At 36.4% G+C, this 25,753-nt stretch overlaps 1 protein-coding gene across 1 annotated transcript; it reads right to left on the minus strand.

Annotated features, from left to right (window-relative positions):
• Positions 1–16,707: 16,707 nt before the first annotated feature.
• Positions 16,708–17,625, minus strand: LOC133050345 (olfactory receptor 4A47-like). Its single transcript, XM_061134500.1, has one exon. The coding sequence runs from the start codon at positions 17,623–17,625 to the stop codon at positions 16,708–16,710; it is 918 nt and encodes a 305-aa protein (XP_060990483.1).
• Between the last annotated feature and the right edge of the window lie 8,128 nt (positions 17,626–25,753).

Genomic DNA, 25,753 nt, shown 5'->3' on the forward strand with positions numbered 1-25,753 from the left:
CCCAGGGGATCTTCCCAACCCAGGGATTGAACCCAGGTCTCCTGCATTGAAGGCAGATTCTTTACCAACTGAGCTATGAGGGAAGCCCCATGGCAGGCTTTATATTTAGAAATGTTTGGAGTTAGAGCCTTCATTTTTTTTCCTATTGTGGAAAATGTATCACAGATTACAACTGGTTCATTAATGGAGTTGACCACTGACTTGGGAAATCTTCTAAGAAGGAGTTTCTAAGTTTTACTGATGATCCTCACAGATGATGGGCCAACATCTGTGCTTGGATGCACTTTACTAACATTCTAGTTACTCCATGGTTTTACCTGACCATGTAGACATAAGCTAAGGCAATATCCCTCAATCTTTGTCCACTATTGGCCCCTAAAGGTGTTTCTTAGATATTCTGTTTCCTTAGTCATATGTCGCTTGAAAGCAGTTATATCACAAATATATTACTATCTATGTGAGTTGTGTATATCTCTGCATTATACATATAAACAGTGAGAAATATTTGTCCCCCAAGGAACTATTTTTACCTTATTGGGAGAGGCATTTCTCCCATGTCAAATGCACATTTTTAAATAATCTACTTATTTTTCGAAAAGGAGGAAGCATAATGTGGTTATTTATTCAGACCAAATTGAAATTCTAGCTGTACTTCAAGCAACTACATGAATCTCTATCCATTTCTTCTATCCTGCATAACCCTTTCATAAAATGTTTTCATCTTACTCATTACTAACAAAATTATATTTCTAGTTAATCATTTACTTGCTTATTATCCATCTATGCTCACTGGAATTTAAGTTCCACACAAACACAACCTTTGTATTATTGTGCTGAATACCCAGCTCCTATACCTCTGTGGCTCATTGTTGCACTGAATGGTATTTTGTGAATAAAACAAATAAGTCAAAATTACCTAAATTAAATTGGCCATAATGACAACTTTTTCCCCAAAATAAATGTTAATATGATGGGATATCAATAGGAAAATCCCTATGGAAATTACACCTAGTTAGCTCTTTAAGATGCTACCACATATACAAAGAGAGTATCAGTCTCCTCAGTTATTGAGTTGCTCTGTTTTACTCTAAACATCTCTTTCACACAAGTGGAACACCACTTCTTTTGAAAATCAACAACTTGAATTGCATTCCTTGAGGCTATCACGTCCCACTTTTCTTGACACCCACAAAAGCAAATATATCTGCAAAAAAGATCATCACGTCTTTTCCTTGACGCAAGGATTTCCTTGATGCAATCAAGAGAGTGTAAATAGCATAGGAAATGGAAGTCAACATAGAGCTAATAGGAAGAAAATGCATTCCACCACAAAAGTAAGAGAAAAGTCCCTCAGGATCAATCTTTGAAATGTAGCCAATGATCAGATTTGTCTTTGGTATTTTTCACACCAAAACAACACAGAGTATCGTGAAGAGGAAGAGGCAGTCTAGTCAGGTGGTAGTTGTTCCTCAGAGAAGATTCTTGGTGATGAGGGCAGAGGAGCATACAAACAAGCTTTATATATATATATATATATATATATATATATATATACACACACACACATATTCCATTTATTTTTATTAGTTGGAGGCTAATTACTTTACAGTATTGTAGTGGTTTTTGCCATACATTGACATGAATCAGCCATGGATTTACATAAACAAGCTTTAAACTTACAAACCAGCAAGATTCTATCCACTGAGAATGCCTGCCTCTTTTCCATTTCCTTCTTCTTGTGCTTTTCCAGTTTGATATTGACAGTTTATAATCTGTGCCACTTTGATCTTCTCACTCCTCCAGGGGGCCTCTGGTACAGCTAAGACACCATTAGTCTTTACTCCCCTCTTCATGTCTTCTCTTTGGTCTTAGAGTAGAAACAACATTAGCCCAGTACTTTTCCTATGTAACTCATGGGTTACACTCCTGTCCTCTCTTAACAGTCACATGACAAAATGAACCACATATCATTTAGCCTAGATTCTATTGAAATATTTCATTCTCACCAGTAATTACAAACCTGGTCATTTAAATAGATAACTGGTAATTATACACGCTAAAAAAGGTTCTCTTTCCTAGGATTTTGAGACAGTCATACACAACTTAGTAAACACTGTCACCCCAGGATCATGCTCAGGTGGTACTGTATGTTCAGATTATGGAAGAAATAGTCCCAGTACATCACTGAATCTGAGAAAGTTACTTTTTTGAGAAATAACAAGAGTTGGAGTGTCATAGTCAGAGGAGTTCTGATTTATGAGTTATGTTATAATGTAGAATAACCAGATATCTTTCAACTACATAGAGAAGCATTGTAGGTGTCTCCAACTTTCCAAAAATTTGCATCAGTCACTTTGTGTTTATGAAGACCTACTTTAGTGCTTCTTTTCATTAATGAGAAATAAATTTTAAGGGGGTTTTAATTTTTAAAAAAGTTAACATGCTACCAACTTCTAGCACTACATTTGAGACAAAGCTACAACCAATGTAACACAGCGAAAACAACACATTTTTCTCCTTGAAGGACAAACTGAATCATTAAACTGCACATAATTTTATTATACATAGACTTTAATGTAAGACAGACAACTATTTCTTTTGAAAGAAAGTAAGACTGAGTTTTAAATACCTGGATTGAAAGATGTAGCTGAAACTTGTGAAAGAAACCTGCATTTCAGTGTGATAGTTCCTGACACATTTTATGGGGGAAGCATATGTGATCTGAGTCAGTTAAGTCAGTAAGCTTTTCATGTCTTCAATTTGCTTCTACATAAAATGGGGATAATAAAAATGGAACTATTAATACCTGTTTAGTTTGTGAATAAATCAACTGAGGTGAATAGGCCAGATAGATAATAAAGGGTTTATTTAATGTAAATATATGTAGCAGACCTACAGAGCAACAGCTCTGAAAACTAAACAAATGTCTTTCTATTGAAATTTGATAACAGGTGTTTCAGTTCAGTCGCTGGGGCTCAGTCCTGTCTGACTCTTTGCGACCCCATGGACTGCAGTATTCCAGGCTTCCCTGTCCATCATAAACTCCCAGAGCCTGCTCAAACTCATGTCCATCGAGTCCGTGATGCCATCCAACCATCTTATCCTATGTCATCCCCTGCTCCTCTCGCCTTCAGGCTTTCCCAGCATCAGGGTCTTTTCAAATGAGTCAGCTCTTCTCATCAGGTGGACAAAGTATTGGAGTTTCAGCTTCGGCATCAGTCCTTCCAGTGAACACCCAGGACTGATCTCCTTTAGGATGGACTGGTTGGAACTCCTTGCAGACCAAGGGATGCTCAAGAGTCTTCTCCAACATCACAGTTCTAAAGCATCAATTCTTCGTTGCTCAGCTTTCTTTATAGTCCAACTCTCCATACATGACTGGTGGAAAACCATAGCTTTGACTAGACAGACTTTTGTTGGAAAACTAATGTCTCTGCTTTGTAATATGTTGTCTAGGTTGGTCAGAGCTTTTCTTCCAAGAAGTAAGCATCTTTTAATTTCATGGCTGCAGTTACCTTGTGCAGTGATTTTGGAAGCCCCCCCCCCCCCAACAAAATAAAGTCTAGTTTCTAGTTTCTCATGTCTCCTCAAGTCTTGATATAGCAAAAGAAAACCTTTTCTTTATATTCAAGAAAATCTGTAAGCCAAAAGGATATTTAAGCATATAAGAACAAAGTAAGAGTAATTTCAAATTTTCTGGTCTAATTTGTGCAACAAAAAGAATTAGAGATAAATCAACAATTAACATTTTCCCTTTTGGTGGCTGTCTCTCATTTTGCTTTTGATAAATTCATAGTACAAAAAAAAATCAATGATTGCTTCATTCTATCTAAGAATTTCCATTTCCTACTGGATATACCATAGGCTAAGCAAAAATAAATAAATAAATAATTTCTTACATCAAGATCCTAAGAAAAAGTCAATTTCATCCAAATAACATGCATGAAGAATTTAGTAAAATAGAACTAAGACTCTGGGGAGAATCTTGTTCTACAGTTATCAACAGAAGTGTAAATATTAATAGCTATTCTCTCCATTGTTTATTCTGAATCTATGAATGTGAACATTGAAGCCTTGTTAAAGTACAAGTTATCAAGATGTCTTATAAATACCTGCTGCTGCTGCTGCTGCTGCTGCTGCTAAGTCGCTTCAGTCGTGTCCGACTCTGTGTGACCACATAGATGGGAGCCCACCAGGCTACCTGGTCCCTGGGATTCACCAGGCAAGAACACTGGAGTGGGTTGCCATTTCCTTCTCCAATGCATGAAAGTGAAAAGTGAAAGTGAAGTCACTCAGTCGTATCGGACTCTTAGCGATCCCATGGACTGAAGCCACCAGGCTCCCCCGTCCATGGGATTTTCCAGGCAAGAGTACTGGAGTGGGTTGCCATTGCCTTCTCCTACAAATGCCTCCTCAGTTCAGTTCAGTCCAGTTTCCAAATCTTTGTTACCCCATGAACTGCAGCATCCCAGGCCTCCCTGTCCATCACCAACTCCCAGAGTTTACTCAAACCCATGTCCATCGAGTTGGTGACGCCATCCAGCCATCTCATCCTCTGTTGTCCCCTTCTCCTCCTGCCCCCAATCCCTCCCAGCATTAGGGCATTTTCCAATGAGTCATTTCTTCACATGAGGTGGCCAAAGTAATGGAATTTCAGCTTCAACATCAGTACTTCTAATGAACACCCAGGACTGATAAACTTTAGGATGGACTGGTTGGATCTCTTTCCAGTCTAAGGGACTCTCAAGAGTCTTCTCCAACACCATAGATCAAAAACATCAATTTTTTGGCACTCAGCTTTCTTCACAGTCCAACTCTCACATCCATACATGACCACTGGAAAAGCCATAGCCTTGACCAGATGGACCTTTCTTGGCAAAGTAATGTCTCTGCTTTTTAATATGCTATCTAGTTTGGTCATCTCTTTCCTTCCAAAGAGTAAGTGTCTTTTAATTTCATGGCTACAGTCACAATCTGCAGTGATTTACAAGCCCCCAAAAATAAAGTCTGACACTGTTTCCACTGTCTCCCCATCCATTTCCCATGAGGTGATGGGACCAGATGCCATGATCTTAGTTTTCTGAATGTTAAGCTTTAAGCCAACTTTTTCACTCTCCTCTTTCACTTTCATCAAGAGGCATTTTAGTTCCTCTTCACTTTCTGCCATAAGGGTGGTGTCATCTGCATATCTGAGGTTATTAATATTTCTCCTGGCCATCTTGATTCCAGCTTGTGCTTCTTCCAGGCCAGCATTTCTTATGATATACTCTGTATATAAGTTAAATAAGCAGGGTGACAATATACAGCCTTGTACTCCTTTCCCTATTTGGAACCAGTTTGTTTTTCCATGCCCAGTTCTAACTGATGGTTCCTGCCCTGCATACAGGTTTCTCAAGAGGCAGGTCAGGTGGTCTGGTATGCCCATTGCTTTCAGAATTTTCCACAGCTTATTGTGATCCACACAGTCGAAGGCTTTGGTGTAGTCAATAAAGCAGAAATGGATGTTTTTCTGGAAGTCTCTTGCTTTTTTGATGATCCAGTGGATGTTGGTTATTTGACCTCTGGTTCCTCTGTCTTTTCTAAAACCAGCTTGAACATCTGGAAGTTCACGGTTCACTTATTGCTGAAGCCTGGCTTGGAGAATTTTGAGCATTACTTTATTAGCGTGTGAGATGAGTGAAACCGTGCAGTAGTTTGAGCATTCTTTGGGATTGCCTTTCTTAGTGATTGGAATGAAAACGGACCTTTTGCAGTCCTATGGTCACTGCCCAGTTTTCCAAATTTGCTTGCATATTGAGTACAGCACTTTCACAGCATCATCTTTCAGGATTTGAAATAAATCAACTGGAATTCCTTCACATCCACTAGCTTTGTTCGTAATGATGCTTTCTAAGGCCTACTTGATTTCACATTCCAGGATGTCTGGCTCTAGATGAGTGATCACACTATTGTGATTTTCTGGGTCTTGAAGATTGTTTTTGTACAGTTCTTCTACGTATCCTTGCCACCTCTTCTTGATATCTTCTGCTTCTGTTAGGTCCATACCATTTCTGTCCTTTATCGAACACATCTTCACGTGAAATATTCCCTTGATATGTCTAATTTTCTTGAAGAGATCTCTAGTCTTTTCCATTCTATTGTTTTCCTCTATTTCTTTGCATTGATCGCTGAGGAACACTTTCTTATCTCTCCTGGCTATTCTTTGGAAATCTGCATTCAAATGGGAATATCTTTCCTTTTCTCCTTTGCTTTTCACTTCTCTTCTTTTCACAGCTATTTGTAAGGCCTCCTCTGACAACCATTTTGCCTTTTTACATTTTCTTTTTGCATTTCTTTTCCATGGGGATGGTCTTAACCCTGTCTCCTGTACAATGTCACGATCCTCTGTCCATAGTTCATCAGACTCTCTGTCTATCAGATCTAGTCCCTTAAATCTATTTCTCACTTATACTGTATAGGCATAAGGGATTTGATTTAGGTCATACCTGGGTGGTCTGGTGGTTTTTCCTACTTTCTTCAGTTTAAGTCTGCATTTGGCAATAAGGAGTTCATGATCTGATCCACAGTCAGCTCCTGGTCTTGTTTTTGCTGACTGTATAGAGCTTCTTCATCTTTGGCTGCACAGAATATAATCAGTCTGATTTCAGTGTTGACCATCTGGTGATGTCCATGTGTAGAGTCTTCTCTTATGTTGTTGGAAGAGGGTATTTTCTATGACCAGTGCATTCTCTTGGCAAAACTCTATTAGCCTTTGCCCTGCTTCATTCCATACTGCAAGGCCAAATTTGCCTGTTACTCCAGATGTCTCTTGACTTCCTACTTTTGCATTCCAGTCCCCTATAAGGAAAAGGACATCTTTTTGGGATGTTAGTTCTAAAAGGTCTTGTAGGTCTTCATAGAACTGTTCAACTTCAGCTTCTTCAGCATTCCTGGTTGGGGCATAGGCTTGGATTACCATGATAGTGAATGGTTTGCCTTCGAAACGAACATAGATCATTTTGTCATTTTTGAGACTGCATCCAAGTACTGCATTTCAGACTCTTGTTGACCATGATGGCTACTCCATTTCTTCTAAGGAATTCCTGCCCACAGTAGTAGATATAATGGTTATCTGAGTTAAATTCATCCATTCCAGTCCATTTTAGTTCACTGATTCCTAGAATGTTGACATTCACTCTTGCCATCTCCTGTTTGACTACTTCCAATTTGCCTTGATTCATGGACCTAACATTCCAGGTTCCTATGCAATATAAATGCCTAATTATCATTAAATCTTCAATAGATGTTAGTTTCTAGGTCTTTTTTTTTTTTTCCTGTCAGAAATCTGCAAAAGTTTTTGTTGTTGTTGTTGTTTTGTTTATTTGTTTAACCCCACAGTTTACATATATAATCATTCCCACATATATATCCTTTGCTTGGCATAGTGGATAACCTAAGTTACTCTCCACTCCAGTGTCAACAAACTGCTCATGGCACCTTTCACTTCTGTGTTTCTCACTGTGTAAATGATAGGATTTAACATGGGAGTGAGGATTGCAAAGAACATAGCCACCAACTTGTCCCCAGGGTAAGTGGCCACAGGACAAGTGTAGCTGCATATGCAAGGGACCACTACGGTAAAGTGGGCACCACATGTAGAGAGAGACTTGTGCCGTCCTTCAGAGCCATGGGATTTCAGGGAGCTCAGGATGACTATGTAGGAGATGAGGAGCAGGAAAAAAAATCAGTGAAAGCATCCCCACTGAGTGAGCTGCCACCACCATTCCCAACCTGTAGGTGTCGCTGCAGGCAAGTTGCAACAGAAGAAATCACAGGTGAAGTGATCAATGACCTTGGAACCACAGAAGGTCAAGTCGACTGTGAGGAGAACTGCAAGGTGGCATGCAGGATTCCCCCAATCCAGGCCACCACCACCAGGAGCTGGCAGAGCACCTGTCGCATGATGGTCGTGTAGCTGGCAGAGGCTTGCAGATGGCCACGTAGCGGTCATAGGCCATGACAGTAAAGAGTATGATCTCTGGTCCTCCCAGGAAGTGCTCCAAAAACATCTGAGTTAAACAGCCACCCCAGGAGACGGTTCTCCGCTGGTACAGCAGGTCAATGATCATTTTGGGGGTAATGACAGATGTGTAAGAGGCATGTATGGAGGCCAAGTAAGTGAGAAAGAAGTACATGGGGGCAGAAAGTGTGGGGCTGAGGGAGACGGTGATGACAATGAGCAGACTGGTTAGCATAGCGAATAGGAAAATGAACAGAAAGACAATGAAGAGTATTTTCTGCAGATGTAGGTTCTGTGTGAGCCCCAAGAGAACAAATTCAGTCATGTTGTTGGGAGGCATGAGCAGATCTCTTCAGTAAGTAACACCTTCCTGGGACCTGAATTACCTACAAAGGAATAAAGAACAATACTTCTGAATCATGAAAGGCTTGTCATTTAAATTTCTTAGAACAAAATTAGAGCAGTCGGTGTGACTGTAGAGCATGTCCTTGGAATTTTTGCCCCAGTACTTTTTCCGGTTCTTTCTAACTTCTTCTGTGATGGCTTTTTATCTCTTCAGACACCTAGTACCTGTCACCTGTAAACTATCTGTAAGATAATAGCTGATGTGTAATTTACTAAGAAGAAAACACTGGGCTATCTACATGAGATTTGTATTTTCTGCCCAACTCCGTTTTACTTTACTAAGTCATCTTGGTGTCCCATGCTTTTGCGCTCTCCTCTGTTTCTGTGAGTTTAGAAATAGTAACCACCAAAAGTAGAGGATACTGGCAATCTATAGTTCATAGGGTTGCAAAGAGTCAGACATAACTGAAATGAGTTATGATTTTGATTTTCTCATGGTTTTCCTATAAATAAATATTGTAATCTTTTTCAGATTTGATAGAACACATTCCAGATTTCAGAAAAAAAATATGTAACATAAAAATTTCCTTGACTCTTCTCTACACATAGCCACCTGTATTAATATAAGAGATATATATTGTATTTTATATCTGCAAGATATTTTGCATATATTTTTCTTTATATTGCTTAAAATGGTAACATCAAAGGAGAATGATGTTTCAGAGTTCTATATTTTAATCATAAGAAGGCTAAATTTATAAAAATAATCAAAATGAACAAAGTGCAAATATAGATAAATAACCAAATCTTACTTATATTCCCAACTGGGTAATCAAAATATCTCAAGTAGAACAGATTTGTTTGCACTGTATTTTCATAGAGATGATCCAGTAATATTTCCATCTAGTTTATAATATCTAATAATACTTCTGCTATTTTTCAGTATCTCCATCATCTTTTTTGCTTATAGTTTTACATAGGTGTCTATGGAGGGCCAGATTCTGACTTTCATGTGTAAATTTTGCATAAGCCATAATCCATGAACTTCAAAGATGAACTATAGAGCTTGATACAAGATATTTTGGGTCATGTAGACATTAAAAATGGTAACAGCATATGCTATTCTTATAGCTCATTAATAAAATACAAATTATTAGGTAATAAAGAGGTCAGAATATGTTGCTTTATTTAGCAAAGTCCTCTTTCATAAATCTGCCTCTCTGAATGAACTTTGAAGCAAAATATTATCCTCTTCTAGGTAGAATCATGTGGTCAAAGAAGCTTATTATTCTTCCTCCCTTACTTAGTCTGAATTCATGAGGGACTACAGCTACGAAGTGGTGGGTGTTTTTAATAAATCACAGTGTATGAGAAAAACATCCTATCTCAATTTTTCACCACTGTTACATGAAGATTCCTTCATTATCTCAAAGAATTCTCAAACACGATACTATTCACTAAATAGAACCAATCATTTGGGTCGATCAGATGTTCTGTAATTTATTTCTCCAGTTTCAGGTACTGTTGTAGACTGAAAATGTGTGTCTCTCTCCAAAATCATAAATAAGTTCCTTTTTAATGTGGTGAAGTTGGAGAGGAGCTTTAGGAAATGTTAGCTAATGAAGGTTGTTCCCTGACAAGTGGAGTTAATGTCCTTAATAAAGAGACTTCAGAGACTTCACTTGACCCTTCTGCCTTGTGAGGACATAGGAAAAAAGGGCAGTCTGTAAACTTCCTTAGTAGCTCAGATGGTAAAGTGTCTGCCTACAATGCAGAAGACTTGGATTTGATTCCTGGGTTGGGAAGATCCTCTAGAGAAGGAAATGGCAACCCATTCCAGTACTCTTGCCTGGAGGAACACAGAGGCTCCTCCACCCATGGACTAGCAAAGAGTCGGACATGACTGAGCGACTTCATTTCACTTCATGAACTAGGAAGGGGACCTCCCCAGCTCTGGGAATCTTCTGGGACATTAATCTTGGGCTTCTGAGCCTCCATACCTGTGAAAAATAAGTGTGTATGGTTTAAATCATCCAGTCCATGATATTCTGTAATAGCAACACAGAAGGACCAAGATTGAACTTTAGTTAATTTTCAACTTTGGGTAGATATCAAATGAAGAGATAAAAGTCTTTGTTAATATGCTAAACTTGATGTTTATTAATCTGTAATTTCCCTGAGGTCATGAAAAGTTACTTAGTTGTCTATGTTCTCTTTTCCTTGCACAATGTATGGAACATAGAAACAACTCTATAGGTTGTGTCGACTACTTGAATTCTTGATCTATTGAAGGGAATTTTTACTGAAAATTCTGATTGACTCTATCTACATTAAATACATATTTAATATATAAATATATAAAACATACATTTAAATTTGCTCCAAATATTAACTTTGTTATGTTATTTATGTTATCGTTATGAGTGCTTTACATACAGGTGTTGTTTTTTTCTTCCACTTTTTCATGTGCTCTATCATATCACTGTGGTAAAATTCCATACTTTTCCAGTGACTTAACTTTCAAACATTTTTTAAGTACACTTTAAAACCTGGCAATATAAATATTGATTTCAGTAATAATTTGAAATTTTTCCATTTATTCTGTCAGGTTTCACACCATCTAGAAGGTTCAGTTTTGGGACAATTTCTACTCTTCTCCCCAACAGTTTCCTCTTCCTCTAAGCTTTAGGCTCATTTGGCAAAGGTAGAAAACGTCCAATGAAAATATATTTAGAATGTCATGACACTACCTATTTATTTTAGGAATACTGCATGTTTTAAAATCTTGTTTTCCATCCAGAATAAAACACATATTGTGAAGGATTGAATGATGTCTCAGAAATTTTTGTATTCTTCTCCACAAAATGGACATAAATCTTACTTAATGATTTTCTTCTTTAAAAGGAGGACACTTTTATCTACACTTGACCTCACACTTATCAATGAGCTGGTCAGAAAAGGCTTAGTGTCTTTTGCATCCATGCCTCTTTTGACATAATGATCTAGCTTTTCACTTCATGGGTACTGTATGTCTAATTTAAGAAGTCAATGGATTCTGTGATCTAACAATATTTAGCAAACATTCTAAGGTTATGAAGTTGTAACTACAAGTAAGAACACTACCTTCAGGATCAGGAGACATGAGTATTATTTCACACTATGCCCTCATCTTCCTCTATAAATTTAGCAGATTTCCCTATTTCTACATGAGGTTTACTTAAGTAATTGAAAGGTGTTTCCAAGTTCTGTGATTCTGCCAAGTCAGTGTGTTTATTGTTGTAAATATTTATATTAATTTCTACTTCAATTAGTAGTAAAATTAGAGGAGTTATGAGACCACAGCCCATCTCCCCAAACTTTTCCATTCCTGGTAAACAACTTAGATATCCTACTAGGAAGTCTTCGGAATGGACTAATACAATATGAACTCTACACTGTGTGCCTTGTTACTTTGAGGACATGTTTCTCTACCTATTGAAAAGCATGAAGATTCCCATAAGAACATTTTGGCAGGTAGATGGACATTTTTGAAATTAGGACCTACCAAAAGTCATACCATCCCTCACCTAGTTTCTGATCAACTGTGATATCATCCATTTATACAATAACTTTTACTTTCATTCCAGTTTATTGCTCAAATTTGAGAGTCTGAATGGCTCTTTGTCCAGGGCTTTACTACATTCTGCCCTTGAATTTGTATTCTAAAAACAGAATTTCCTGATATAATTCCAGGCACTCCTTTTTTTGAAAAAATTACTTTCATAGACAACATTTTCAGATTTAGATCAAACAGAGTCTCTCTCCATAGCATGCCACTCTAGTCTCTGGGGACCTGGAATACACAGGTGTAGGGATTCTAAAGCAACCACTCTATCAGCACAGTAGCTATTTAAGTAGAGGCTGGATGACCGCTCAATGGGCCATTGTGAATGGATTTCAACTTTTTATTGGTTGGGAATGATGACTCTGTCAGTACAAGCTAATTCTCTGATATGAATCTGGCTTTCATCTCAGATATGAAAGAGTCAAGAGATTTTGACTATAATACTTTAACAAAATCTGTATTTCTCACAATTGTTTAGATGGTTTTAAATCCTCATTCAGATTTTCTTTGGCATCTGCCATCACAAATGTTGTTATGGCACTATCATATTAAAGGCTCTAGTCAAACTAGGTTTGGTCATGTGATTTCAACATTCATAAACTCTTTTCCTTCATGACACATTCTCTGGATTCAATCTGGAGTTCTGTACAATTTATTTGTCTTCTTATTAACACAAGCAAATGTGAACATGAGAATACCCAAAGTTAATTGAATTAAATTTATTTTTTTAGAAAATTTCAAGTATCATAATGTATTTCTTTTAGTTTGTAGTTATAATAGGCCTCATGGTTGGTGACAGCCTAAACTTGTAATAATACTTAGCTTATAATACAGTAGTTTAAAGATAAGTATCCTGACCCAGGATTTAGTGATCTGGCTTCTTATTGTGCCTTTGAAAATAGTATTAGAATTCCATGTCCTATATTTCCTGTTGTAAATTATGCATTCATACACATTTTTTTCCATTCCATAAGAATATTATAAGAATAATTTTAAATGACTGAAATAAATGCATTCTACACACTCTGAATATAATAGAAAAAGAATTATTTTCATCATTGTCATGTTGATCTAATTCCAGAAGTGAAGCAAGATACAACCAAGATACAAATGAAAAAATGTGTAAAGAGCACCTTGTGTGAAGTGCCAGTATTATAATAGGGTTCATATCATGCACTTACTGTGCATTAGAAAGCAGTATTTAAAAGTTACTACTTGTTAAATGGTACCTCAATTTCAAAACTAAAGTATGTAAAGAAAAGAATTTAATCAAATAGTACCCCCCTAACTGATGACTTTATACAATAATCAATATTCAGGGTACATCTTAAGCTCATTTGCTATCAAATACCTAAAATCATAAATGGTTAACTTATTTTGTTCTCTTGGCATAGTGTTTTGTCTTCATGTTGATCAAGAAAGAGATGACGATGAAAGATGAATTCTCTAAAATTTATCTTCTAAAGTTCAGTTATGTTACATGAAATAATTGGGTTGTTGGCAGGATCTGCTAATGATGGTGAAATACCCCTGAGGTCCTATTAGCCTGAGGTAGGAATTCGTACAGGTAATCCTGTATAGAATTCGTCTGCATGCAGGAAATGTGGTAGCACTTTTAAGGTTCAAAAGAAAGCCTTATGTAAAGACCCCATCTATAAATCAGCAAAGACATTTACTGTAGTTGCGCTAGTTGACATTTTTAATCTTACGACTTACTTATTGGTGAACTGACAACTACCTAGGGTTCTGGCCATGGACCCATGTCAGACACATTCATGGGTAAGATTTTGTTATTCAGGAAATCATATAATTTTGACTCTCAGGTTTAAATGGATCTTAGAAACCATATAATCACCTCTCTTTCTCACCAATTTAAATAATTTCTTCAGCATGTAAAGTATCAAGAAAGTGGGGAGGGAGGTGGGAGGGGGGATCGGGATGGGGGACACATATAAATCCATGGCTGATTCATGTCAATGTATGGCAAAAAGCACTACAATATTGTAAAGTAATTAGCCTCCAACTAATAAAAATAAAAAAAAAATCAAGAAAGGTAGACTCAATTACAACACTATCAATTTAATAGTGAGATATTTGCTTTTTATTTATATATATAGAAATCATATATCAATAGAAATAGAATAACAAAATAATTAATTAAAATAAATTAGAATAATCATATAACTTATGTTTGCATATAAAATTTCCCCAATTAATGATATGACATAAGAATTTTCCTATGGTATTATACAATTTTGAGAAAACACTTATTAAAAACTACACACTAATCAAATATATGAAGTGGATTTTAATTGATTTCTCCAAAGTTGAACATTCCATGTAGTTTCCAAATTTTCCACAGATCTTAATAATTATGTTGAACACTTATGCAAGTAATGATTGTTCTCTTTTAAAAGTATTTTCCTTTAATGTCTATACCTAGAAAGAGTACTGTAGAGTCAAAGAAAAAGGAAAACTGATTTTTATGTCTTCATGGTGGTTTCTAAAACACTTATGTCTACTTGTTACTTTATACGCACTCGCCTCTTTTCAGTTCTGTTGGGGCACCCATCTCAGCATAAGGAAATGTGGTGGAGCTGCAAAACTTTATTTCCACTTAAGTGTAACATTTTCATTTCAGATAATTTTAAAAAATCTCTTTACTTATTGTAAATGAAAACACTTTTTTTTTCCAGAATGCATTGTATTATATTTACATTTTATCATCTCTTTCCTTGGGAAATTTATCTTCATTAATTTTTTCATTCTATTCAGTTCAGTTCAGTTGCTCAGTAGTGTCTGACTACGTGATCCCATGGACTGCAGCACTCCAGGCCTCCCTGTCCATCACCAACTCCTGGAGTTTACCCAAACTCATGTCCATTGAGTCGGTGATGCCATCCAAACATCTCATCCTTTGTTGTCCCCTTCTCCTCCTGCCCTCAGTCTTTCCCAGCATCAGCGTCTTTTCAAATGAGTCAGCTCTTCTCATCAGGTGGCCAAAATATTGGAGTTTCAGCTTCATCAGTCCTTCCAATGAACATTCAGGACTGATTTCCTTTAGGATGGACTGGTTGGATCTCCTTGCAGTCCAATGGACTCTCAAGAGTTTTCTCCAACACTGCATTTGAAACACATCAATTCTTCAGCCCTCATCTTTCTTTATAGCCCAACTCTCACATCCATACATGACCACTGGAAAATCCATAGCTTCGACTAGATGGACCTTTGCTGGCAAAGTAATGTCTCTGCTTTTTAATACGCTGTCTAGGTTCATTCTATTAGTAATGCATTAGTAATTCTATTAATAATTTCTATTCTGTAACCAGGAAATATGGAAGTTGGGTGCTATGGGAAGATAGGGGAAAAAAGCATAGCAATGTATATGGCAAGCATAATAGAGTGGGAAGATCATTCCTATCATGGATGGATGAGCTGCTGCTGTTTGGTAATAAAATTTCAGACATTAAGAGCATTTAACAGGGACACTCTTCATGACTTTATGTGAACAAATATACATTCATATACACAGTAAGTGTCTAATAAATATTTGTTAATGAATGAACTGCAATAGCTACATTTAATAATAGATTTTATGTGTTTTTCTTAGTTGATATATATATATATATGTATATATATATGGTTATAAATATGTTGGCTTACTTATTACTCCAACTTTTTCAGAAAATTATTTATTTTATTCCCCATATTAACTTTTTTTTTCCTTTTAAAACATTGAAAATAAAGATTTCCTTTGCTTAATAGACTACCTTGCAATAAACAACCATCAAAGAGTTTTTTTAATCTAAGCATACTGAATTTGTATAATTATTTAAGATGACTGTTAAATTGTATGTGAAACTGAATTTTGAAGAATAAAATTGTTATTTTAAAAACACTGAAATTATCTTGACAATAATATGACCTAGTAAGATAATTTCTCCTAGAGGCCATTATTATTTTCCTATGTACGCCTTACTGTGTGCCAGAAAACATTAACCTGGAGTGTAGTTTTCTTTCAAACATTAATTTATTTTTCTCATTGAGAATTATGGAAAATAGAGCTAGCGGACAGGAGAAACTGATTCCTGCTAAGTTTATGGCTTGAGGAACCTGCCTTATGCTCTCCCGTGGAGAATGGCAACTCAGCAAGCATTTGCTCATCACTTAACAGATTTCAGGCACTGTACACATTATGCCAGGCCACGATGGTAAGTGAGGAAACACACCCTAATAATATATATGTTCTGCAAGGTACCAGCTAGCCTGTGTTGCCAAGGATTTATCCATTTCCCTAAACTGCTTGTTTGTGATAGATATGTATTGACCATGTATTTCTTTCCACAGTTAGAGCTGAGGTTTCAAATGTAAATCCTCATTGAAGAAGGAACAACTCTTACCTGCAGGCTTGATAACTCAGCTTACAATGAGTTAGCAATGCTACTAACTATTGTTTACCTCATCATATAGAAGATAAATCAATAGAATGAATAGTGACATTTTATACACCCAACTGTATGTGTTTTCTAAGAAACTCTGAAAATCTTAACAATGTTATTTCAAAATCAATATATACTTTGGACTAGGAAATAATGAAATCTTTAAAGTATGCTGTGATGATTGGAAGCATTCACGTAAATGTTCAGGCATACTTCTTTTTAAATCTGAGATGCTTACTACAGTTAAGTAATCACAAAAGGCTTTCATGGAAAGACTATTCTTCATTGAAAATAGGTGATATGTTTCTCTACTGCCTGCCTCATTTTCTTTTTCTGATCCAGAGCTTTTTCATGGCATTTTTCATCTCTCCATTTCTCAGAGTATAAATTAGAGGGTTCAGCATAGGGGTGATAATGGTATAAAACACAGTCAAGGATTTATCAATGGGTAAGGTGGAAGGAGGTCTCACATACATAAAAATACAGGGCACAAAGAAGAGGACAACCACAGTGATGTGGGAGCCACAGGTGGATAAGGCTTTGTGCCTGCCTTCCTGGCTGAGATTCTTCAGGGAGTATAGAATGACCCCATAGGAGATGAGTAACAATGTGAAGATGACCATACAGATCGCCCCATCATTGGCCAGCACTATGAGGGCAATAACATGGGTGTCGGCGCAGGCAAGTTCTAACAAGGGGTACATGTCACAGATGAAGTGGTCAATGACATTTGGGCCACAATAGGGAAGGTTGTAAACGGAGAGAGGATGAATTACAGCATGCAAAAACCCACCAACCCAGGCCAAGAGTAGCAGCAAGGAACACACTCGCTTATTCATGATTGTCAGATAATGCAAGGGTTTACAGATGGCCACATAGCGGTCATAGGCCATGACCACCAGGAGGCATATATCAGCGCCACCAAATAAGTGTCCTATAAACAGCTGGGTCATACAAGCTTGGAAGGAAATGGTTTTCTTCTCACACAGCAAGTCTATAATCATATTTGGAGTGACTGTAGTTGAATAAACAGCATCCATAAATGATAAGTAGCCAAGAAAGAAGTACATAGGGGCATCCAGTGTTGAGCTGACCACCACAGTCAGGACAATGAGTAAGTTGCCCACCATTGTCACAATGTAGATAAGCAGGAAAATGACAAATAATATTTTCTGACCCTGGACACTCTGAGTGAGCCCCAAGAGGACAAACTCCGTTACATTGTTCCTTTGTTCCATAGATCTTTCTGTATATCTTTTTTCACTGTTCAAGACAAAGTTATCTGTAAATATACTTATTAATAGTGATTTTCCTAAGTCTTAAGATATTTGTTTATTCATTTAACCAATGGGCTGTATGGTTCATTATAATGATCCAGTATTTTCAGAAATTATGATACAAATCTGCTTAAAACACTGTCCCAAACCTCAAATCTTACAGAGAAGCAAGTTATCAAGATACATTAGTGAGAAAGAGCAAAATTTAAGTAAATGTTTTGCCACAGTCTCTTTCTACCCAGAAGCTAATAAAATTGTACATATAATTACCTTATAAACATTAATTAAAACTTTAAAAAGTAAAGCAATATTTTCTTTATTTTTCTTTCCATTTATTAAAGACATAACTTTCTCCATTCTAGGTGTGGAAAAATCTTCTTAACCAATCACTGTCATTTCAAATAGCTATATTTGACAATTTCAAATTTACTTATTAGGATTTAGGAAAACATACAATAATGTCAATTGACAAAAGTAGTTTTTTGAAAGATTTACATTTTAGAAGATATACACAGAGTTAATATCCAAAACAGATACATGTTTCTAAGCAGTTCACAAATTAAAAAGGTAAAAAAATATATAAAATAAATTTAAATTATCAACATCCAATTAAAGAAGAATACATCTAAACGGACAAGAAGCATATGATAGGATGCTGGAGCTCATCTGTGAACAGAAAAGTTGGAATTGAAGTAATGGTTTGTTGACTACAGTATTATTAGTGTTCTTAAAAATCACTGAATCAGGGTTTACAGATGCTATATCATTAATTTTTAAACAGATTAACATATGATGTTTAGAGACCATGTTAATTGAAACTTTACATATGTCTGCCCATAAAAATATCTCCAAATTATTACTCTTGAAATTAATTTCTAGGAAAACTTCATTAGAGAAGAAAATTTTATTCCAGTTTATGAGAATATGAAAACATCCAAAAAGCGTATTGCAAAATAGCATCAATCTCCATATATTTCAGTAATCACAAAAGAGTCCTAACACAGTTGATTATGAAAATCACAAAGAAAACATCCTGAAAGACTGAATTCTTACACCACCATTATACTCTTGCACACTGGAAAACCTAGTTCAGAATTTTATATATAAACACATTTCCTGAATTACCTGCATAAGAAGACAACCTGTCCTTCCATGTCCAGGACTCGGATGTTCTCCTGTCCTTCATGCACTGATGCAACTCTGTGAACACACACAGCCAGATACAAGCAACATCATTGGACTTTGAACTCTTTCCATGTGACCAACAGTATTCTTGCTTGCAGAAAATCTGATTCATCACAGACATCCACCAAAACTTACTTTAAAATTGTTTGGGTTTTCTGATTGAATGTGAATGTGCTGTTACCTAAAGAATTCTGAATCTTGATGGTGAACAGAGAGCCAAAATAATTATTAATGGCAGGATTTGTCCTGAACACATTTTGTTTGGAGAGAAAACTGGAAATTGTATATGAATTGTTTACACAAAAAATGTTGGTATTTGTGTTTTATGTCAATCAAAGTGAAATAATGAAATAGTCTTTACAATATTTTGATTCTCCATCAATTATAAAGCCTTCTCTTCATCTTTGAACTGTGAGTTTCCTGAAGGATGGCAACTAACTTCACTTACATACTTTATTACATTTTGAGTCAACTATCCAAACTCCTGAAAGTCTATCATGTAAAGTAAGGGAAAAGGTCCATAAAAACATTATCTATATTTGAAATACTGCACGTATTATTGAGTCATTCAACTGGTTTATCTCAAAGGATGATTCTTATCTAATTAAATTCATTGGGACCTCAATAATAAATTTGATGGTACACTCAGAATTACCTCCAAAGATGCCAACAGGGTAATCACCATATAGAACAGGACTTAGAGAACCCTGTCCTCTTGGGGAAAAGTACAAAAAAACAACTTGAGGTCATTTCACCATGAGGGAAGATTTCAGTCTCAGTGGAAATGAAATGGTAAAACGTTTCTTATTTAAACTGTGACCTATTAGAATAAGCATATTTATTTAAGTTTAATCTTTGTTTTTGAAAATGTTATCTGATCAGATTTCCAGAAGATGATGAATGCTAATTTCAGAACAAATAATTTAAAACCCGTTTCAAATGTAGATAGATTTTTCACATAGTTTGTCACATAGATTCAGACAGTCAAATTGACAGAATTTGTGTTAGGATGGAAAGGAAGAAAGAGAAAACATTTGTGGGAATATTATTCCATTCCTCTCCAAGTGCTCATGAGCCCACCAAAGTACACAATAGACTAGACTAGGTTATGACCTCATTGCAATACATTTCAAATGACTTACAAAACAACTTTAAAAATGTATAAGGAAAATATCATATTTTTCAATAATTTACAAAGTAAGCAATAGGATTCTCATTAGTTCTCCATCATATTCTCTTTCTCTCTCTCTCCCTCCCTCCCCACAGCAAGGTCTATAGGACTACAATATGCAGTATTCTATTCCCAAAATTCTAGCTTACTTAGTTTCATCAAACCCTCAACTTCAAATCCCCAACTCAGAAACTCTATCAGGATCTTTTGAGTTATCTCTCTGTGTACCACGACATGGAAATCTTTTAAAGTAATAAACATGAAATGATAGAAAAATGAATCAATTTGTTTGTTTACCACCTTTCAGTGATCATTGCCATTGTTTTTCTGATATCTAGTGTTTTGCAAACAATTACATCATATTTTTCTGCATTGTTGCTTGTTTTTCAATAACTATACATGAATTTTTATAGCAGGTTTATTCATAATTTCAAATAACTGGAAATCATAAATATATTATTAAATTATAAAGAAACAAGCTCTGATACATCCATGAAATTGAATACTGATTAGTAATAAAATGAATGAATTTTTGATAGACACAATAATATGCATAAATCTCAAATGCATGATAAAAGAGCAAAAATAAAAGAATTTATATGACTATATAGTATACATGATCTCACAAATAGAAAATGCAAAAAAATAAAAAACTACTAGAGTTAGTAAACAAATCCAACAAAGTTGCAGGATAAAAGCTCAATATACAAAAATTAATTACATTTACACTTGTGAACAATGATTTATCCTAATAAACTAAGAACATAGTTTTATTTGCAATAACATTAAAAAGAATAAAATATTTAGGAAAAAATTTAATCAAATAGGTACACTGAAAATAATCTGCACACTGAAAATTATATGATATGGATATAAATTCAAGACACAAATGGAGAGATATACTGCTATCATTAAATGTAAGAGTAAATATTAAAATGTCATTTGCAACAACTTGGATGGACCTAGAGATTGTCATAATAAACAAAATCAGAAAGAGAAAGACAAATACAAAATAACATTACTTTTATGTGTAATGACAAATATGGCACAAAGGAACTTATCTACGAAACAGAAACAGACTCATAAACCTAACACACACACTTACAGCTGCCAAGAATGTAGGGGCTGGGAGAGGAATGAGTTTGGGATTATCAGATGTTTACTACTATATAAAGAATGAATAAAAGGCAAGTTCCTGTTTTATAGTACAGAGAGCTATATTCAATATCCTCTGATAAGCCATAATGGAAAGCAATAGGAAAAACATGCAAAACTGAATAATTTTGCTGCATCACAGAAATTAACAAAACATTGTAAATTATACATAAGTAATACAAAATATAAGTTTTAAAAATGTAAAAATATTTACATCATCCAAATAAATCTACTAATTGATTTTTTCAAAGAAATACATTTTTCCAAAGAAATACAAATATAATCATACAACTCATATGAAAGCACATTAAAAATCCAAATAGCCAAAGAAATTTTGAGAATAAAGAAATATGGGGACAGAAATTTTGTTTTCAAAATTTATTACCAATATATAGTAATCAAAATACTCTAGTATTTACCAGAAAACAGATCCATAGACCAATAAAGAGAATAGAAAGCTCAGAAATAAACCCACGCTTACAGTCATTACCTTTATTTATTTATTTTAATTGGAGGCTAATTACTTTACGATATCATGGTGGTTTTTGACATACATTGACAAATCAGCCATGGGTGTACATGTATCCCCATCCTGACCCCCCTCCACCTCCCTCTCCATCCCATCCCTCTGGGTTGTCCCAGTGCACTGGCTTTGAGTGCCCTGTTTTGTGCATCAAACTTGGACTGGTCCTCTATCTCACATATAGTAATACACATGTTTCAATGTTATTCTCTTAGATCATCCCACCCTTGACTTCTTCCGCAGGGTCCAAAAGAATGTTCTTTATATCTGTGTCTCTTTTGCTGTCTCGCATATAGGGTCATCATTACCATCTTTCTAAATTCCATATATATGCATTAATATACTGTATTGGTGTTTTTCTTTCTGACTTACTTCACTCTGTATAATAGGCTCCAGTTTCATCCACCTCATTAGAACTAACTCAAACGTGTTCTTTTTTATAGCTGAGTAATATACCATTGTGCATATGTACCACAACTTTCTTATCTATTCTTCTGCCAATGGACATCTATGTTGCTTCCATGTCCTAGCTATTGTGAACAGTGCTGTAATGAACACTGGGGTACACATGTATCTTTCAATTCTGGTTTTCTCGGTGTATATGCCCAGCGGTGGGATTGCTGGGTTGTATGGCAGTTCAGTATTGTTGGCTTGAGAACCCATGAACAGTATGAAAAGGCAAAATGATAGGATACTGAAAGAGGTACTCCTCAGATCGGTAGGTGCCCAATATGCTACTGGAGATCAGTGGAGAAATAACTCCAGAAAGAATGAAGGGATGGAGCCAAAGCAAAAACAATACCCAGTTGTGGATGTGAATGGTGATAGAAACAAGGTCTGATGCTGTAAAGAGCAATATTGCATAGGAACCTGGAATGTTAGGTCCATGAATCAAGGCAAATTGGAAGTGGTCAAACAGGAGATGGCAAGAGTGAATGTCGACATTCTAGGAGTCAGCGAACTAAAATGGACTGGAATGGGTGAATTTAATCAGATGACCATTATATCTACTACTGTAGGCAGGAATCCCTTAGGAGAAATGGAGTAGCCATCAAGGTAACAAAAGAGTCCAAAATGCAGTACTTGGATGCAATCTCAAAAATGACAGAATGATCTCTGTTCATTTCCAAGGCAAACCATTCAATATCACGGTAATCCAAGCCTATGCCCCAACCAGGAATGCTGAAGAAGTTGAAGCTGAACAGTTCTATGAAGACATACAAGACCTTTTAGAACTAACACCCCCCCCCAAAAAAAAAATGTCCTTTTCCTTATAGGGGACTGGAATGCAAAAGTAGAAAGTCAAGAGACATCTGGAGTAACAGGCAAATTTGGCCTTGCAGTATGGAATGAAGCAGGGCAAAGGCTAATAGAGTTTTGCCAAGAGAATGTACTGGTCATAGCAAACACCCTCTTCCAACAACATAAGAGAAGACTCTACACATGGACATCACCAGATGGTCAGCACTGAAATCAGATTGATTATATTCTGTGCAGCCAAAGATGAAGAAGCTCTATACAGTCAGCAAAAACAAGACCAGGAGCTGACTGTGGATCAGATCATGAACTCCTTATTGCCAAATTCAGACTTAAACTGAAGAAAGTAGGAAAAACCACCAGACCATCCAGGTATGACCTAAATCAAATCCCTTATGCCTATACAGTATAAGTGAGAAATAGATTTAAGGGACTAGATCTGATAGACAGAGTGCCTGGTGAACTATGGAAGGAGATTCATGACATTGTACAGGAGACAGGGATCAAGACCATCCCCATGGAAAAGAAATGCAAAAAAGCAAAATGATTGTCTGAGGAGGCCTTACAAATAACTGTGGAAAGAATATAAGTGAAAAGCAGAGGAGAAAAGGAAAGATATTCCCATTTGAATGCAGAGTTCCAAAGAATAGCCAGGAGAGATAAGAAAGCCTTCCTCAGCAATCAATGCAAAGAAATAGAGGGAAAAAAACCAAATGGGAAAGACTAGAGATCTCTTCAAAGAAATTAGAGATACCAAGGGAATATTTCATGCAAAGATGAGCTCGATAAAGGACAGAAATGGTATGGACCTAACAGAAGCAGAAGATATTAAGAAGAGGTGGCAAGAATACATAGAAAAGCTGTACAAAAAAGATCTCCATGACCCAGATAATCACGATGGTGTGATCAGTCACCTAGAGCCAGACATCCTGGAATATGAAGTCAAATGAGCCTTAGAAAGCATCACTACGAACAAAGCTAGTGGAGGTAATGGAATTCCAGTTGAGATATTTCAAATCCTGAAAGATGATGCTGTGAAAGTGATGCACTCAATATGCTAGCAAATTTGAAAAACTCAGCAGTGTCCACAGGACTGGAAAATGTCAGTTTTCATTCCAATCCCAAAGAATGGCAATGCCAAAGAATGCTCAAACTACCACACAATTGCACTCATCTCACACGCTAGTAACGTAATGCTCAAAATTCTCCAAGCCAGGCTTCAGCAATACATGAACCATGAACTTCCAGATGTTCAAGCTGGTTTTTCAAAAAGGCAGAGGAACCAGAGATCATATTGCTAACATCTGCTGGATCATCGAAAATGCAAGCGAGTTCCATAAAAACATATATTTCTGCTTTATGGACTATGCCAAAGTCTTTGACTGTGTGGATCACAAGAAACAGTGGAAAATTCCAAAAGAGATGGGAATGCCAGACCACCTGACCTGTCTCTTGAGAAACCTATATGCAGGTCAGGAAGCAACAGTTAGAACTGGACATGGAACAATGGACTGGCTCCAAACAGGAAAAGGAGTACGTCCAGGCTGTATATTGTCACCCTGCTTATTTAACTTAAGTGCAGAGTGCATCATGAGAAACGCTGGCCTGGAAGAAGCACAAGCTGGAATTAACATTGCCGGGAGAAATATCAATAACCTCAGATATGCAGATGACACCATGCTTATGGCAGAAAGTGAAGAGGAACTAAAGAGCCTCTTGATGAAAGTGAAAGAGGAGAGTGAAAAAGTTGGCTTGAAGCTCAACATTCAGAAAACAAAGACCATGGCATTTGCTCCCATCACTTAATGGCATATAGATGGGGAAACAGTGGAAACAGTGTCAGACTTTATTTTAAGGGGGCCTCAAAATCACTGCAGATGGTGACTGCAGCCATGAAATTAAAAGATGCTTACTCTTTGGAAGGAAAGTTATGACCAACCTAGATAGCATATTAAAAAGCAGAGACATTACTTTGCCAACAAAGGTCCGTCTAGTCAAGGCTATGGTTTTTCCAGTGGTCATGTATGGATGTGAGAGTTGGACTGTGAAGAAAGCTGAGTGCTGAAGAATTGATGCTTTTGAACTGTGGTGTTGGAGAAGACTCTTGAGAGCCCCTTGGACTAGAAAGAAATCCAACCAGTCCATCCTAAAGGAGATCAGTCCTGGGTGTTCATTGGAAGGACTGATGCTGAAGCTGAAACTCCAGTACTTTGGCCACCTCTTGCCAAGAGTTGACTCATTGGAGAATATCCTGATGCTGGGAGGGATTGGGGGCAGAAGGAGAAGGGGACAACGGAAGATTAGATGGCTGGATGGCATCACCGACTCGATAGACATGAGTTTGAGTAAATCCCGGGAGTTGCTGATGGGCAGGGAGGCTTGGCGTGCTGCGGTTCATGGGGTTGCAAAGTAAAACTGATTTTACTATTTTCTTTATAATGGTGATTGGGATTGTCTCCTTCATTTCTCTTTCTGTTTCCTCGTTGTTAGTGTATAGGAATGCAGAGTATTTATGTATTTTAATTTTATATCCTGCAAATTCATTGTATTCATTGATTTGCTCTAGTAATTTTCTGGTGGTGTCTTTAGGGTTTTCTATGTAGAGGATCGTGTCGTCTACAAACAGTGAGAGCTTTATTTATTCTTTTCCATTCTGGATTCCTTTTATGTCTTTTTCTTCTCTGATTGTTGTGACTAAAACTTCAAAAACTATGTTGAATAGTAGTGGTGAGACAGGATACCCTTTTCTTGTTCCTGACTTTAGAGGAATACTTTCAATTTTTCAAGATTGAGGATAA

This window comes from Dama dama, chromosome 32 (assembly GCF_033118175.1).
Source record: "Dama dama isolate Ldn47 chromosome 32, ASM3311817v1, whole genome shotgun sequence".
NCBI classification, from domain to species: Eukaryota; Metazoa; Chordata; class Mammalia; order Artiodactyla; family Cervidae; genus Dama; species Dama dama.

Excerpts from the sequence above, each read along its gene's own strand:
- LOC133050345 (XM_061134500.1), bottom strand. The coding sequence starts at position 17,625 with ATGGAACAAAGGAACAATGTAACGGAGTTTGTCCTCTTGGGGCTCACT.